At 38.8% G+C, this 17,697-nt stretch overlaps 1 protein-coding gene across 1 annotated transcript in view; it reads left to right on the top strand.

Annotated features, from left to right (window-relative positions):
• The window catches only part of WDR33 (WD repeat domain 33), a 67,960-nt gene that overhangs the window by 41,696 nt on the left and 8,567 nt on the right, over nucleotides 1–17,697 (top strand). The window contains exons 8-18 of the mRNA XM_062499461.1: nucleotides 8,032–8,158; nucleotides 8,735–8,889; nucleotides 9,015–9,093; nucleotides 9,586–9,696; nucleotides 10,488–10,582; nucleotides 10,790–10,798; nucleotides 11,468–11,554; nucleotides 11,776–11,915; nucleotides 12,245–12,397; nucleotides 12,770–13,816; nucleotides 17,558–17,660. Coding sequence (XP_062355445.1) covers nucleotides 8,032–8,158; nucleotides 8,735–8,889; nucleotides 9,015–9,093; nucleotides 9,586–9,696; nucleotides 10,488–10,582; nucleotides 10,790–10,798; nucleotides 11,468–11,554; nucleotides 11,776–11,915; nucleotides 12,245–12,397; nucleotides 12,770–13,816; nucleotides 17,558–17,660 — 2,106 coding nt within the window. The remainder of the gene's footprint in view (nucleotides 1–8,031; nucleotides 8,159–8,734; nucleotides 8,890–9,014; nucleotides 9,094–9,585; nucleotides 9,697–10,487; nucleotides 10,583–10,789; nucleotides 10,799–11,467; nucleotides 11,555–11,775; nucleotides 11,916–12,244; nucleotides 12,398–12,769; nucleotides 13,817–17,557; nucleotides 17,661–17,697) is intronic.

Below are 17,697 nucleotides of genomic sequence, written 5' to 3'. Positions count from 1 at the left end.
AGCTTGGCTTCAGACACCAGTTTTTAACTCGTGCCTCACTTCCTTCTTGATTCATAAATTACGAGTGTATCTTCTGACTGTTCAGTAGTTACTCTGAATTACTGTCACTGTGACGCTTCGGATTATTTGATATTCTAGTCTAATTAATTTTTTCTGGTTTGGCTTCTTTTAAGTTAATGGTACAGGCTATAGAAAGACTCTAAAACACTTGTTTAGCTCAGGTTTGGAGGACTTGACTGGAAATGTTTTCATGTGAAAAATGTTTTGGTCTGTTTTTACAAAACAACATGCTGCCCAGCAATTCGATTCTGTACCCAGATATAAAGCCACAAAGCTAAAGAGACTGCACACTCATGATTGACAAGATAATTGAATTTCTCATCTGTTAAGTTGGTGCTTTTTCTGGCCTCGAAGGACCACATGTTGTTCCACTCTTGGGCACAGCTGTACTCATCCCTGTTCTGTTTTCCCCTGTTCTGTGCCATGCTGTGTTAGATGAGCTCAGTCATGGCTGGTGGCTCCAGACAGTCACCTCTCCTCAGAGGCAGTGCAAGCTTTGTCAGATCCAGTGACTAGTGCCAGGTACTTTAAGGAAGGTGCCAGAAAACAAGCAGTAGAGAACTGTGGGACACTCTTACTGAGGGAGTGGGTGTTTGGCTCCTGTCAGATGTTGATATTATGAAGCATGGGAGATTTTCTTACAGTTGCTGTTCATTTTTAATGTTTCTTGTACGGTATTTTTCTTATCATTAAATGTAAATGCCCTGTAAATAAATATTTTCTGTCAATGAAAAGCAAGTGTGTTGCTGCTTTCAAAGTAGGCTGGCTAATTTTTTAACAGAAAAGAACATCTAGTCCCAGCTACTTTACAGGTAATGTAACCAGCAAAAATAAATGAATAAAATTTGTTTCACCTTTTGGAATTAAAAAACTCCCTTTTAATTCTCTAATAAGTACACGCAAAGAAATCGTGTATAATATGCAGTGAGAATTTTAGCAGATAACTGTGCCTGAGTGCAAAGTAGAATCCAGTCTGCATTTCATAAATAATTTAACTGTGAGGGACACCTGTCTTGGTCCTTGAATTCAGCTGCATTACTGCTAGGCACTTGCATTTCTGTTTGGAGTAAGAAGGTGTTGGAAGTTTTAATGTAGTATATCTTCTCTTTTGACACTTTCTGCCCTTTTCTCCCTGTCATTTCTCCTGAGCTAGCTCTGAGCTTTCTAATGGCTTCTTTTGGAAGATCAGTAGTGACTTTTTCAGTAGAAATAATGACTGCTGTAATGCAGTAAAGCATTGTGTTGTATTTAAAGCATCATTATATAGGTGAACTCTCTGACAGAGCTGCTCTTAATGATATAAATAGGGAATTAAATGTATAAAATTGGTGGTAAGTTAAAATACCTGGATGCTGATTAAGCAAAATCGGTGACATTTTAGTGATATTTTTACATACTAAAATAACTTAGTGTTGATAATTATTTCTGGTCAATCTAGATATGACTTAACTGTGGGTGGTTTATTTTGGTTTGTTTTTGTTTGGTTTTGTTTTGTTTTGTTTTGTTGGTTTTTTTTTCTGTATCTCATAAAGAGAATGTTAAACAGCTCTTGACATGTTATAGATGCTAGTCTCAGTCAGACTTGTTTTATCCTTATATGTTTTACAGCATAAATAATCTGATTAAGTGTAGGTAGTGATAAAGCTCATAAGTAAATTCAGGAATTAGAAAAAATAAAGTATGTCTAAAAGGAAAGGTACCTTTAGAGTGTTTGTCAACTCTAGCATGAACATACTTGGTTTTTAAAAAACATGAACCTGACACCACCGATCTAAGCTAGCAGGCATCTTCAGCTGTGTCATTTTTTGGTTCTGTTCAAAACAATTCATTCCAGCTTTGGGAATTGCTCATCTTCAGTGAATTGAAGAATTTAAACAATCCCTCTAATCCCTCTACATGTGCATACCTAAAATACTTGACCCTTCATGGCCAGTTCCCAGGTACACTGCAACTCAGGTGCTTTTCTTCCCCTTGCCATAAGCAAGCCCTTACAGAAGATACTGTCACTGAATTTCCACAGGTGTAAAGAATTCAGATCACTACTTGCCTTTACTGGCAGTTGCAAGTATTATAACAACTTCTATTCATTATTCTGTAAACAGAGCATTTACCAAGCTGTGCAAACACACAATTAGCATTTTTTTTTTTGCCAGTTCATTAGGGTTTTGTAGAATTCATACTGTTCACTGATTGGTATAAGTTTGGGATGAGCATATACAAATTGTAAACTCATTTATGCAAACACTGATTACATGTTCTAGGTAATCTTGGGGAAAGTAATTTGTTTACTCACACCAAGTGTTTAATGATTATTATTGTTTCTTAACCTCCTGATTTCACAGATGATAAACTGTCCTGTTACAAGAGCTTTTGTCTGAGAAGAAATTATGACTAAAGAAGTTAAAAAAAGAAAATAATTTTTAAATTTTTAAACAAAGATGAATTCTGTTGCCGAATTACTGGAATACTAAGGATCTAAAAGACATCCCCTGTAGATACATTAAAATTAGCAGTCTCTCTGCTGTCACTCTAAATAACAAGTTTAATAAACTAGAAGAGGGCTGGACTGAGCAAGCAAAGGACAGTAAAACTTGTGTTTGTGGTACAGATGTCTGAAAGTATGGTGGGAGGCATTCTTCTTAATCCAGTGAAGACTGAAAGGAGCTTTTCCCTTAATTTATTATGCACCAATCTCCCACATTTTGCTAAAAAGCACAAGGTGGCTGTGTATCTCTAGGGGGAGGATTTCTATGGTATTTATTCTTGGAGTGAAGAGGAAGTGCAAGAACTCCTAGGACACCTCTTGGATGGGGACAATTCACATAACTTGACAGGGCAAAGAACACTGAATTACTGGAATTAAACATAAACCTACCCTTACTGCTGACCTGATCAGTGAGACCAAAACAGTACCCAGGTTCTTTTAGGTGTGAGATATTCAGCTCCTAAGTGAGCTGTTTATGGAAGCAGGGAATTTCTGGGAAGTAGGTAACTGCCAGGTGACATTTTAAAAGCCTTTCATAAAAATGGAACAGGCAGAATAATCCAATTTGCCTAATAGGCTGGAAGCAAATAGTAAATTTTAATGGAATTATGTAGAAAACTTAGAATTCCTTTCTGTTAATGTTGTTTCCATTGTATTTGACTGGCAGGTCTGTTTTCTGTCCCTTCTTCCTTGCCTTCTCTTTTTTGGGGAACCTTAGCTTGGTTGTTCTAAGATCTAATGCTTCTCTGCAGATCCCTTGGAAATAATCCAGTGCAAAGGTCCTGCTCTTTGAGAGGTGTGCTGTTGTTCTGGGGACACAGTACAGGAAGGTGAATGTCAGTGTGTGGTGACAAAAAGGCTTTGATCTGACCAGGCTGGGTGGGGGACACACAACTCTGTTTGCTTCCCATTTAGAACACTAGAAAAAAAAATACAAACAAATAGAATTCTGAATGAGAAACAGTATCATTACAGTTAAATGATTGTTAATTCTTTAAAATAAAAATAGTTATAAATACCCATTTTTGTTGGAATGTGGGTATTAAAGTGTGAAGATGCTTTAAGACTGGCATCTTGGTATATGTGTATACATTCACAGAATTGCTGAGAAGGATCTAGAAATTTTCCAGCATCATCTATAAAATTCTCTTTGAAATTATATGCATTCAGAATTGGGCACATCCCATGGGGAAAGAATATAAAACAGAAAAGTTAAGCTACAGCAATAAACCTGATATATCTGTGATTGCTATACACACTTGCATTATAAAATATATGGATATTTTATACACTGTAATATAGAGACAGTGATTCAAACCAACTTTTTTCACATTGTAAGCTATATTCAGAAAGTCACGTGCAGAAATTATTGTGAGGAGGGAAAAAAATTAATGTCCTTAATTTTATGTGTACTTTTCAGACTTCTGACATACTTGATTTGATCAAATACCATTACACATAATGTAGTTATAGCTTGTTATGTCTTTCACTGGCCAGGATTTCTGTTCAATGTCTTTTAAAAAACAGCCCTACAAAAAAATTGGCTAGAAGTGCAAACAATCAGTATTTTAATTACAAGGATCGTGACTAAGGGCACTCAAAACATTTATTATGCATGTGAAAGGCAATAGTAGGGAACGACTTTTGTGTCTGAGCTTTTTAAAGGTGCTACCTGTGCCTGTCTTTGTTTTTTCTGCAATTTTTTTTTTTTAATGGCTGAAAAAAGTTGTACTAAGTAAAACTAACAGGTGTTAATGGGTTTGTGCTCAGACATTCACTCATGATTTTAAATTAGTTGGGTTTCTCAAAAATCTTTGCCTTCAGTCTTTCATTTTGGTTGATTTTATGGGCCTTCCATTGCCACAACTCCTACACAATTCACACATTTCAATTCGTTTATCCATAAAGCATCCCTCTAAGACAGGGAGTTGATAATAAGGTCTGTGCAAAGAAGCAGGAGTTGTTCAGAGAGGAATTCTCACCCTGGAGCTCAGAGCAGAGAGGCAGATACGTGTGTGTGACTGTTGAAATTACTGAGCAAAAGCTGTTGTCAGCAAACAGGGAATGTAAACTGCAGAGATTTGCATGAATTAAGGTTTTCTGAGCTTGGTGTTTGGGGACAGGGGGGTTTTGTACCAGAGGAGAGGCTGATTCCCAACACTAAGAGCTGAAAAAAAATCTGTAAGGTGGCTTTTTCTCTGGAATGTTATTTTAAATGGATTTTCTGCATCGTGTGTCTCATTACAGATAATAGCGTGTGCATCTCTCAGCAGAAAAGGAAAAGCAATATACAATGTCAATTGCTTCAATTTTAAAAGAAATTAAGAAAGGTCTGATTAGATGATGCTATTCAGTTGTCTTGGTTATGTAAATGTTCTGAGTTAGTTCATCCCTTGTGAATAGTTTATTTAAAGCATAGTTATTGTAGGGAAAAATTTATTTTCTCTTGAGAAAGCTTCATTGCATTAGAAACCTAAAGCTAAGTGTGTGATGATCCCATTTTTGCAGAGCTGTGGCTGAGATGGCTCTGGGGGCAGGATACATCACTGGTTAGGTTACAAAGGAGGGTCCCACTTTTCTCCTCTGCTGCCATAAGCCAGAGTACACTGGTTGAAAGAATGCTCTCTGCAGGAAATGCCAGTTACCCATTTCATCATACAAATATTAGAACGATTATCTTTTTAAATATTACAAGTTTCTTCTGATCCCCATGAACAGTATTAATGTGCTGATAGCCAAAAGCCTTTTGATAAGTACCCAGTGGTTTACCTGCTCTGGATCCAATTTCTGAGTGTCCTGGCATCTTCTCCTGCCTCTCAGCTCTGTGCTCTGGGCCCATCTCAGAAGCCTGTCAGCCCAGTGCTCTCCCTTTACAAGACTTTGAAAGGGTGGGTGCTTCAATTGCTCTGTTTAAGATTGCCCATTTTAAGCCTTTTTTTTTCCTCAGGGTACATATTTGTGTTTGGGCTGGCTTAACTCAAGAAGAGCCTGAACCAGGGCCTTGCACAGGATGAGCTGTCACCCAGAGATGGCCTTTCACCAGCATCACTTGTTTTCTGGATGCAATCTTTTCCATCAAGCATGGTTAGCCCTTTGTCTCCCTGTGCTTTTCCATTGCTAATTGTCTTTATTTCAGGAGCAGCAATGCTAATGGCACTCCAGTCCATGTGGGTAGGGGATTTTTGTGGTTTTGCTGGGCTTTGTTGATTTCATATTTCTATGATGGTACTCAAGCATTGTAGTCTGAAGATTTTCATTTTCATACGGTTCAACCAAGGATTAACTTTAATGGAGTGTTTTTCTATAAGGGCCTTGAATTAAAATAGTTCTTCTTTCCTTGGGGACTCCATGATAGAAACCACCTAGAGAATATCCTTAGTTGGAAGTCTGCAAGCATGGATTCTCTTCCGCTGTGGAGGGGAAGCACTTTCTCCCTTACTCCTGGCTGAATTGTTGCTTCCAAATAAACACTGGGAAGCAAGATTTGTTCAGCATTCAGCTTCATGTTTTAGTCAAGAGATTTAGTCATGGAAAATGCAGATAGACAGTGCCTGTCAATTTTTTTTCTATATTAGAAAAGCCAGAGAGAAAGGAAACCCTGCATCTCAGAGTGCCTCTCTCTGTTTGCAACACAGACCACCAGAGCACATTGATGGTCTTGGCAACTTGAGGATCTTGCTCTTCCCTGAAACCCCACATATTCCAAAGACAATTCTGCCTGCTGTGGTTGGAAAGGAGTTGTGTTCCTTCATCTGTATTGTCAGTCACTTCTTATAGTTGTTCCCATATACTTGCCAAGGCTGGATTCATTTCTCCTTTGGTCAAGAACCTCTTCCCTGTCTGTCCTTCCCTCCAGAGAAGAGGAAAGTTGCACTCACTTGAGAGTGTGCTCTATATGTTATCAATTTGCTACTGTTTTAAGATACAAGTACATTCTTTTTTGTGGTGCCAAAAGATTTTTACATTTGATATATTTTTCGTATATTCATAGCTCTGTAGACTCTTATTGTATTAGCCAGCATTCAGTACTTCTCCAGTATTTTGTTAGACAAACACATTCCTGGAATCCCATTTTAATAATCTCACTTCTTCAGTGAACAAGGCCATTCTTGTACTTCCCCATGTACGTAGACATAAATAATGTGGGGCTAGGAGAAAGGGGAGAGGCTTCAATAGGAGACAGAACCAAGGGGGAATTATTTCATTAATTGCACTTATAATTGGGGATTCTTGTCAATTATACTAATTTGCTAAACTTATAAAAGTGTCATAGCCCTGTATCACATGTGCATTCTGCTGTGCATTTTGCCATAAGTGCAACCTGAGGGATCTTTCAGTAAACAGTAACCACTTTTATTCTTTTAATCTTTGGCTGGTGATTTCAGGGCTCAGGAAGGCATCAATTCTAATTTGATTTTTCTGTGGCCTCAGGAAAATTTTGACTGATACTTATTTTTAATGTCTTGTCAAAGTGAGATCTGTGTTACGACAGCTTGTGCTGCTTAAACTTATATGTTGCACAGTGTAGCAAAGCAGTCTGTGTGGGAGCTGTCTGACTTTCCTGGAGTATGCTCCTATTCTTCCATGCCATTTATGATTTCAGTGCCTTCATGTTGCAGGCAGACCCTCCTTCCTCAAATTGCTTTTTTCTTCAGTTACTGTATGCTGTCTCATTTTCTGGGATGGACTATTACTGTTGGCCCTCCCTTGGACTGGGCTGGTAGGGAGAGAGATTGGAGAAAGAAATCACTGTTTGTTATTTCTTCTCTGAATTCCTATAGTAAATCTCAGAAACCTCATTTTGTTGTGCAGCAGGAACAGGCCTTTTGTTTTTTTTTTTTTTTTATGGACTTTAGCTCATCTGAACAGCACTGATTCTCTCTCAAGGTCAGTCAGTTTAAAAGGAAATTATATCACAAGGGTTTTTCTTTGCTAACTCTTGAGCCTTGGGAAAACCTGAATCCCTGTAAACTGGTAAGAGATCACATCTCATAAGGTTTCTTTTCAGGTCCATTATAGAATTTCTTTGCTTATTTTCTGGCAGGACAGTAAAAGGATAATACTAATAGGATAGAAACAAATAGGTATTTGCATTATATTTCTACAGTTTTTCCACTGAAAGTGTCACAGAATCATTTTACCTCACCACCTCCATATAAATGCTCCATCAGTTGCTACATTTAAAATACTGTAAAGTAGTATAAGGCCAAAGTCTGAAAGAAACTATCAGTTTAAACAGAAACTTCTTAGATAATTTTTCCAGTGAGCTTGATTTGAGGGCATCATCTGAGGAGAAAATGCTCCCATTAATTAGTGGGAAGGAAGGCAAGCTAAGTAACTTGGAAGATATTTTATTTAGTTTATGTTTTGTAACCTGTGTTCTGTGATGTTTTTCATTCACTTTTACATTAGTTATTAGGTGTGCACTCTGTAATTTTTCAGTTTCTGTGAAATCTCAGAATGGACAATTTTTATCTTCTTAACAGGCCATGGAGCAGATGTGAAATGTGTTGACTGGCATCCAACAAAGGGATTGGTTGTTTCAGGAAGTAAAGATAGCCAACAGCCCATCAAGTTCTGGGATCCAAAGACTGGCCAGAGTCTTGCCACACTGTAAGTTCTTGCCCATAGACTTTTAGTTTGCTTATATATAAGCTAACCTTATAAAATAATTTTTTATTAATTCCCTTCTTAGCTCTTTTCCTCACAACTTTTCAGTCGTACACAGTTGCTTCAAGCATGAGGCTAGTAGTTTAGCTGTGCCAGAAAATCCACAGGTTAGATGAAGATAAGTCTGTACCTGGAAAATTGAGACTTTAATATTCATTATTTAAATTTACTTAGTTCTTCTTCACAGACAGTCTAGTCACACAGTTCTCATTCAGACTGAGATAGGGAAAAACGAATGAGGTGTTTCATCTGGCTGATGAAAACCTTCTTATGCTGCAGTAGAAACATGCACAGTAACTGGATACTGTCTCAGGGAATGCTACCAGTTGCTTTGCAGTACAAAAGACCAGGATCAAAGCATAGGGCCTTTGCACAGAAAGCCCCAGTGTTCTGTTTAGTAGCCTGAACTGCCTTGTTATTGACCTGAATATTTGTGACTGGCAAATGAGACATTTTTATCTGTTTCCAAGAAATCAGTTTCAGGTCAAACAGTCTGTTTCTGTTTCTCTCTGCTTGTAGGCATGCTCACAAAAACACAGTGATGGAGGTGAAACTGAATCTCAATGGCAACTGGCTGCTGACAGCTTCTCGTGACCATCTCTGTAAACTCTTCGACATCCGGAACCTGAAGGAAGAACTTCAGGTCTTCAGGGGCCATAAGAAGGAGGCCACAGGTTATAATTTATTTTTTATTATATAGATTGCTATTATTAAGCTTAGATTAAGAATTAAAATTATTTCCATTCATTAGAAATCCTAGTATTACACCTTTCTGATGGTGGCTTACTGTGTGTTTCAGCTGTGGCCTGGCATCCTGTTCACGAAGGGCTCTTTGCCAGTGGAGGGTCTGATGGGTCCTTGTTGTTCTGGCATGTTGGGTATGTGGCATTTTCATCAGCACCTTGGAAAGACGTTGGTCAGCTGTGCAAGCTGTTAAACATAACACAAAATATCTCTTTACTCCTTTGAGTCTGTGTTTAACCTGCATGTTTATGATAATAGTTTATACCTGAGGAATTTGTTAATGTGCTTCATTTCTGAAGTTTTCCTGTAGAAATGTGCTTTAAAGGATACAATTGCTTGCACAAAACCAGTCATGAGTTGAGATGGTGATGAATGGTTGAAAGTCCTAGTTTCTTAAAGCTTGTTCTGAGGTGCTGTAATTATTTTGGTTTTAAATGTACAGTTAAAAATCCCTACGTTACTGAACTGCCTATTAAAACCACGGGGAACAATCAGTTCACCCAGTAGAAAATTTGACAAAATATGGGATAGAGGATGAACAACTGATTAGTAGAAGTTTTTTATTGTAGCTGTAGGAGATACTCAACTGTGCATGACTAATTTTATTTATTTTTTTAATGCATCAGGGTTGAGAAGGAGGTTGGTGGAATGGAAATGGCCCATGAAGGAATGATCTGGAGTCTGGCATGGCATCCCCTTGGACACATTCTGTGTTCAGGCTCAAATGATCACACCAGGTAATATCAAGTATTTAAAGAGAAGGTCTAAGGGAATGACTTACTTTTAGAAACCAGAACAGCATTTGGCATCAGTGAATAAAATGGATTGGGATGGTTCTGTTACACAGCCAGTGGCCAAAGCAGAGACACAATCTGTGTTAATAGGAAGCACTAGGTGGCACTGACATTTTATATTACAAGGTATAGTCTGACCTCTTGTAGTAAATATTACAGTATTGGTTGGGAGCTTTTAAATCCACTGAAGAAATGTTTAGAAAAATAATTCTTGTCATTTCTGGCTGAAGAAATACTCCTATCTCCACAGCAGTTTTTCCTGCAGATCATCTGTTGGTCATGTCTTTTCACATTGCAGACATGTTCAGAGGCTGTAGTTTGTGTTTTTAGGTTGGACATGCTATATAAACATAGTGCATTTTATAAATGCAGTACATTTTTGTGGGGAATGTGTATATTTAGTGTATAAGAAGAATATTCTTGAGCAAGAAGGTTTTGGAATGGACTAGACAAATTTCTTTTCAGGATCTGATGTTGATGCCTTGTACTTGCACCCCTTAACTTTGAAGTATCTTCTAACTTGTAACTGTGTAATTCCTTACAAAACTTGTTGGGATTTTTATTTTTGGCTTGAAGCTCATACCCCGTGTTCAGATCTAGAGCTGAACTTGATTAAGTAAGAGTTGAATCCTTACATAATCAAAATACTATACTCTAAATCAAAGAACTAATTAGATTAAAAGTTGTTAATGCTCTTGACCCTTTAATGAGATCACATAACTTCCTTTTGACAGCAAGTTTTGGACTAGAAATCGGCCTGGAGATAAAATGCGAGATCGTTACAACTTGAACCTGCTGCCTGGGATGTCAGAGGATGGTGTGGAATATGGTAAGGCATTTTTCCTCAATCTGGAAGGAACAGGACTGGGGTCAGGAACAGCCTAGGTCATTAGGTGACATTTCTGGGTAAGGTGAGGAAGCAGAATTATAGCACTGGGGACCACTTGAGCAAAAATACCTTTTTTGAAGGATGATTTTACTCCCCTTGTTATCAGTGATTATCATTCCAACTGTGGGTTTTCTTCTGTTTCCACAGCTCCAGGAGGTAAGACCTGCTCTGTCAATGACAGGAAGGAGGTTTGGCTCTCCCTCTGGCAATATCTCCAGTTTACTTTTCTTCCTGAAAACTTCATCTGACTTCAAGGCTTCCCACACTCCTGAACTGCAACAGGAAAAGCAATAAGAATTCTACTAAAACCTTTAAACTTTACTCTGCTCTTAAGGATTTATCTCAATAATTTTAGGCTGCTCAGGATTGCCCAGCTCCATGGTGTGCCTCAGCCACCTGTAGTTGCATTTGTTTCTTCAGATTTTTGATTATTTGGGGTTTTTTTTGGGAGGGGGTGGGGATTAAAATGCAGCACTTTGCTACAAGTTAAATTTTAAAATATATAGATTTGTTATAACAAAGAGTACTGGTTATGGGTTATTATTTCTTTTTCTGAGCTTCTACCCTAAATTAACCTTCCTGAAAGGACCTAGTTTCTGACCTTTTGGGATATATTTATAAATCTAAGCTTGCAGTTCTTTTAATATCCTGTAATTCATGTGTAAAACTAAATTGTGACCCACCAGTTGTAAAATATCTATTTACTATTGGAATATGATACTAATGGTAAAAGCATGTGAGAATCCAAAGGGATAAAATAGTAATGTAAAGAACAATTTTCCAAGTACAAATCTTTTTTTTTTTTTTTTTTTTTTTTATCTCTAGATGATCTTGAGCCCAACAGCCTGGCAGTTATTCCTGGAATGGGAATACCTGAACAATTGAAAATAGCCATGGAGCAGGAGCAGATGGGTAAGTAATAGCTATGGGGAAGCATTTTGAGCAATCCAAATACTATGTGACTTTTTTCATTCTTCTCATATTCTTTGGGAGCACACATGCTCTTTTTTAAAGTTCTGTGTTGTGCATATTTGCCATGTAAAGAAGGATGAGCTGAAAACCTCTGTGAAAAAAATAAAGGCTCTTTCTGTAAGCCTGTATTGTTCTGACTGTTTGTTTCCCTGGTGCCAAAGGGAAAGATGAGTCCAATGACATTGAAATGACAATCCCAGGACTGGACTGGGGAATGGAGGAAGTGATGCAAAAGGACCAAAAGAAAGTGCCACAGAAAAAAGTTCCGTATGCAAAACCAATACCAGCACAGTTTCAGCAGGTAAATACCTGATACACAGTGAGCAGAACAATCTGTTCCCAACTTCAAAAAGCGTGTGTCTTTTGAAATGTTTTGGATTTTCGGTATCAGCTCTCCTGTATCCAGTGCAATTTACCACAGTAGCTAGTTTAATTACTGTTTAAACATAAAATATTATCTTGTATCTGTACCTGGGAAGAGCTTCTAAGATACTGAAGTTTTATTCACCACTGGTTTTATTTTCAAGTATCCATACTACAAAATGTTTCAGCGTATCCTTTCTCATTGCAGCACTGTGTTGCACCCACGTTGTTCTGCAGAATTAATCTTGTGTTTCCTAATCTTCATAGGCATGGATGCAAAATAAAGTTCCTTTGCCTCCCCCACCTGAGCCATTGAATGATAGAAAGGAAGATATTAAGCTGGAAGAGAAAAAGAAATCGCAGGCAGAGATTGAGCAGGAAATGGCAGCACTTCAGTACACAAACCCACAACTCCTGGAGGTATGTGTGGAAGCACAGGGATTAACAAATTTGCTTTGGTCCTTTCTACAACAGATTTGGACTTCAGCACTGAAGTGAGCAGCTTCCTGCAGCAGTTTCACCTGTCTGGCTGTTTTCACCTTTTTAGAAGAGGACATCTAATTGAACAGGATATTGCACTTAATGCATGATGATGTGAAACCCTCAGTGAGGCCCCCACATCTCAGTTTACCAGTGGGTCTCTTCAGTTAGTAATTTCTCTTTAGTTAGTTATTTCTGTTAATTACAAGAAAAGCATTCTTAAATTCCTGTGAAATTGAATGACTGCTTGTGATTTTTAGTTGTAACATATTTCTGTGCTTAGTTGATTCTCTGTGTCTCTTTTTTGGACAGCAACTGAAAATTGAGAGACTTGCACAAAAGCAAGCTGAGCAAGTGCAGCCACCGCCCCCAGGAGGATCTCTCCATGGACCTCAGCCTTTCCCAGGACAAGGCCCAATGTCACAGATGCCTCAAGGGTTTCAGCAGCCCCTTCCACCTCAGCAGATGCCAATGAATATGCCTCAGATGGGACCTCCTGGTCCACAAGGACAGTTCAGACCTCCGGGACCCCAAGGACAAATAGGACCTCAAGGTCCGTTACACCAAGGAGCTGGAGGTCCACAAGGGTTCATGGGACCACAAGGACCTCCAGGCCCCCAAGGGCCTCCACAAGGAATGCCACGGCCTCAGGATTTACATGGACATCAAGGAATGCAGAGACATCCGGGCCCTCATGGGCCAATGGGGCCTCCAGGTCCACAGGGTAATGCTGGCCCCCAGGGACACTTGGGACCACAGGGCCTGCCTGGGTCTCAGACTCATTTAGGACCACAGGGCCCACCTGGCCCACAAGGTCACTTGGGTCCTCAGGGTCCCCCTGGAGGTCAAGGAATGCAGGGGCCACCTGGTCCACGAGGAATGCAAGGACCTCTTCCTCACGGCATGCAAGGAGCTCCGGGATCTCAAGGGATGCAGGGCCCTATATCTCAAGGGCCTTTGATGGGACTTAATCCAAGAGGGATGCAGGGTCCACCAGGACCTAGAGATAACCAGGGACCTAATCCACAAGGGATGATGATGGGTCATCCACAAGAAATGAGAGGTCCTCATATGCAAAGTGGTTTACTAGGACATGGTCCTCAGGAGATGCGGGGCCTTCAGGGACCCCCGCCTCAAGGTTCAATGCTTGGACCCCCACAAGAAATGCGTGGGCCACCTGGTCCCCAGGGCCAGCAGGGACCTCCACAAGGTTCCTTGGTGGGGCCTCAAGGAAACATGCAAGGACCTCAGGGACAGCCAAACCCTTCGAGGGGGCCACATCCTTCGCAGGGCCCTCTGCCCTTCCAGCAGCAGAAAACACCTCTGTTGGGGGATGGGCCTCGTCCCCCCTTCAATCAGGTACGTGGGGGTCTTTGGAACAAGGGGAGATCTCACAATGTGGGAATAACAACTGTCTGTGCAATAGAAACACACAGCAGGAGTTGAGAGAATGGAGGTTGGGTATTCCTTGCAAGACTGAGACCTCAGGAAAATGGAAGCGATAATAAAAAGGGTTCTACAGCTTGGAAACAGCAGAAGGTGTCCCTGCCCATGGTAGGGGGATTGGAAGTAGGTGATCTTTAAGGTCTCTTTCAACCCAAACTATTTTATGATTCTGTGACAGGTAACTGGAAAAGGGATTATTTGGAATAGTAGTACAGAAACCAGTCTGTTATGCAAGTATATAACTTTAAGAGAAACTCCTTTTTTTTTTCCTTCTTTCTTTTTTTTTTAAGACACTGAACTGTCTTAATTGGCATATTTCCTGGGGAGCAGGCTAATAAAAGTAAAATTTCAATAAACTGAACATACGAAAAGTCATATGTATTAATTAAAGCAAGGTATTGCCAACTCTAAGATGTCCAGAGTAGTTAATCCAAACTATGGGATGGATTTACCATCAGTGCTGACACATGTGGAATCAACTTAGGTCTGGTTGCACTTAACAGTTGACTGTAAGTATGGAGGGATACAGAGGGACACAGCACTTTCCATTTTCTGCTCTACTACACATCACACAGAGCTCTCTGTGGTTATTGCCTCTCATAAGTTCCTAGCAGGATAGCACCAGTTCTGTACTTTGTCTCAGTTATCTTCAGTTCTAGGTGAGTTTTGAAAGCGAAGTTTGGAAAAAAATCTACTTGATTGAAAAAAGTGTGGTGTGTTTTTTAACCAGAATTGTCTCTTTTAGACCTGCACTCAATAGTTTCAGTCAAAGCTTTAGGCATGTACTTAATGTGTAGTCCAGTACTAATCACAATGAGGAACTGAATATTCAAATGAGCTTTAGCTCAGGGATTCCTTTCAGATTGAAGCAGAGTAGCCCACAAGTTGTGGGTTTATTTGAATATTTTTTCCTTATGAATCAGAAGCCTCCAGAAGGCTGTTAATGTGCCACTGTTGCTGAGATTTCCAAAGTATCCAAGTTACACAAATGGGTGTTGGTTCCCCAACTGTGTAACTTAAACCAGCAGAGTTATTTCTTATTGCTATCCCAGGGAGACTCATTTTTCTTTGAGAATAATTACCACGTTTGTGGAGGGCTGTCCATGTCTGCCCTTGCCACTGACACTGGTTGGAATTCAGTAGGGTGCTTTTGACAGGTGGCTGGTTATTTTCTTTGAATACTGCTATCTTAAAGGCTTTTACAAATATTAAAAAAATGACAGTGAGGTATTTCAGACCATTCTTCCTTCCTTGTGCACGTTTAGTATGGTAATGGCTTTTAAAAATTAATGTATTTTAAAATTCATAATGTCATAAGGTTTTGCTCCATTTTGCTTTTTTGAAATATGAATACAGCAGTAGTTCCTGTTTGAAAAGGTCCCATCTGTGATTTTCTGGTTTTTTAAATAGACTTTAGATTTTTTTTTTGTGTTCTGGATTTAGCTTTTTTCTTCTGTAAACTTGTACAAATCACTTGTCTTCCTTTTCAGCAGCAGAAGTTGTGAATATCTGCTTTATTAAGGGCTTGTGGCATTAATACATAACAATTATAGATAATTGTAAGGGTTAATCTCTGTATAAGATATCACTGTCACCTGCACTGGCTGTTCACTGGAAGCAGATGTTTGCTGGAATGCACAAGGCCATTTTCAGTTTTTAGTAAAGTACCTCTTTCTAAACTCTGCGTATTTTCCAGTTCAAACCCAGTTTGGGGCCTGAGATGAATTTTGAAACAAAAATCCCATGAAAATGCAGAGTTAGGGCTCTTTGTTCCCAGCTTGGTAAAGCACAGTTTGTTTGTAATCAAGGTTTCCACCAAGAAACTGAATGCTAAAAACTGCTGCTTTGGTTAAACACTTCCATAAATGGAAGATACTCCATAAAATGTATTTTAAGCAAGCATCTGCTAAATATATGGGAAATCCTGAAACTCCAGCAAGGTTTAGGTCAAAAGCAACAGAATCACTGTGATAGGTGGCTCTTACCTAGTCAGAGGATGGATTTGTTCTGGTCTCAAGTCAACATTCCATCACTAGGAAGGTATTTTGGGAGATTTTGGGGGCTTTTTTTAATGGGTATTAAGCCAGAACTTTTATTTTGTTTATTTTTCCCTACATTCTTACAAAATTACTCAATCCAGCTATTAAGCTTGTAGTACATATTTGTGTGCTTTCTTATGTTTATCACCTACATTGCAGTTGAATATAAATTTTTAATTTAAAATGATATTTCAAGATGTGATGAGGTAAATATGCAAATAAACTTTCTGTTTCTCTGAAACCAGAAACAGAAAGGTAGTGTTTCTCCAAAATAAATTTAGAGCATTACAATTATTTAACTTTGATTCAGAGAAGTTAAGCAGCGTAATTCTTTGATTCAGAGAAGTTAAGCAGCGTAATTCTTTGATTCAGAGAAGTTAAGCAGTGTAATTATGGTCCAGTGGTGTGCTGGAGTACAGGTTTTAAGTATTTCCAGACTACAGTCTGGAAGGTTTCTAATGAGTCAGTGTGAAGGCCAAGTCTAAATCTTGCATACTTTACATGTCTAGGAAAAAATTACATTTTTAGGGGTTTCTAGTAAGGGTTTGGGGAGATTGGCTTTTTTGGTCATGTCAGCATAAGAAGTTTTTGTATTGCAGTCCTGCAGGTTTCAGCTCTGTCTGGTTCATATTTTTATTGTTGGATTTTATAGCAACAGTGTAAATTTTGTACATGTCCCTTTTCAGTTCCAGTCAAGCACAAACTCCAAATGATGACTTTTTGTCAGGCTTGTGCAGTTGAAAGACAGAATCAGAGTATTGTCCAAACCCAGTTTTCCAACCAGTGTCACCACAGCAGGTCCTGTAAATTTGGTACCTGTTGAAATCTTTCATGAGTCTGTGACAGCAGCTGAAGTTAAAGAGCATTATTTTATCCTTTAAAATTAAAAAAGAGACACAAAGTACCAAAAGACACATACTTTATTTTCTTTGGGATCGCATAAAGCACACAAAACTCTGCCCACTCTACTGCCTCTTGCTTTTTTTAATCCTAAAATGAAGAAAAATTGCCATCATGTTATAAATGAAACTCATGTATTTCCATGTTAACAACTTACAGAGGTTTAAAGATGAGGTTCTTTTATGGCCCTGTTCTTGTCCTCTCATCCCAACATTCTTGATACTTTCTTTTGTATATATAGTTTCTCTTTTTTTGTTCGTTTCCAAATGAAGTCTTTGGTCCATGAAGCTCTTTAACTGCCTATAAATCGGTACCTGATATTTTTCAAACAAATTTGAAAAATCTGAATATTTGATACAAATTTGAAAAATTTGAATATTTATATTAAATACTCAATAAATTCAATACATTCTTATAGAATATTCATATTCGGGAAGAATATGAGCTTTATCATCTTTGGCTGTAACTGGTAAAATGTGAATACCTGAAATACTATTTCCTATAAAATGATGTGTTTCTCAGTGACTGAAGTATTTATTACTGATGTGAATGTCTGAAAACTGAGGCTGAAACCACTGAAACGTGAGCCGTTTCTGTTGTACAACCTGTGCAGATGCAGACTTTACAGAAAGAAAATTGTTTTGCACTCTTACAAAAAAGTTTTAGTTACTCACACGTGACAAATCACATGGCTTTTCTTCCTACATGCTCACAGGATGGACAGAACCCAGGTCCTCCTCCTCTGATACCAGGCCTGGGGCAGCAAGGAGGACAAGGTCGTCTGGGCCCTCACAACCAAGGACCTGGTCTTAATAAAGGTAATTCTACTGCCTTCGCTCCTGTGAGTCTGTCTCC

The sequence above is a fragment of the Cinclus cinclus genome, chromosome 10 (genome assembly GCF_963662255.1).
Source record: "Cinclus cinclus chromosome 10, bCinCin1.1, whole genome shotgun sequence".
In the NCBI taxonomy this organism is placed as follows: Eukaryota; Metazoa; Chordata; class Aves; order Passeriformes; family Cinclidae; genus Cinclus; species Cinclus cinclus.
The sequence above is the reverse complement of the archived record's forward strand: the minus strand, read 5'-3'. Positions and strand labels throughout refer to the sequence as shown.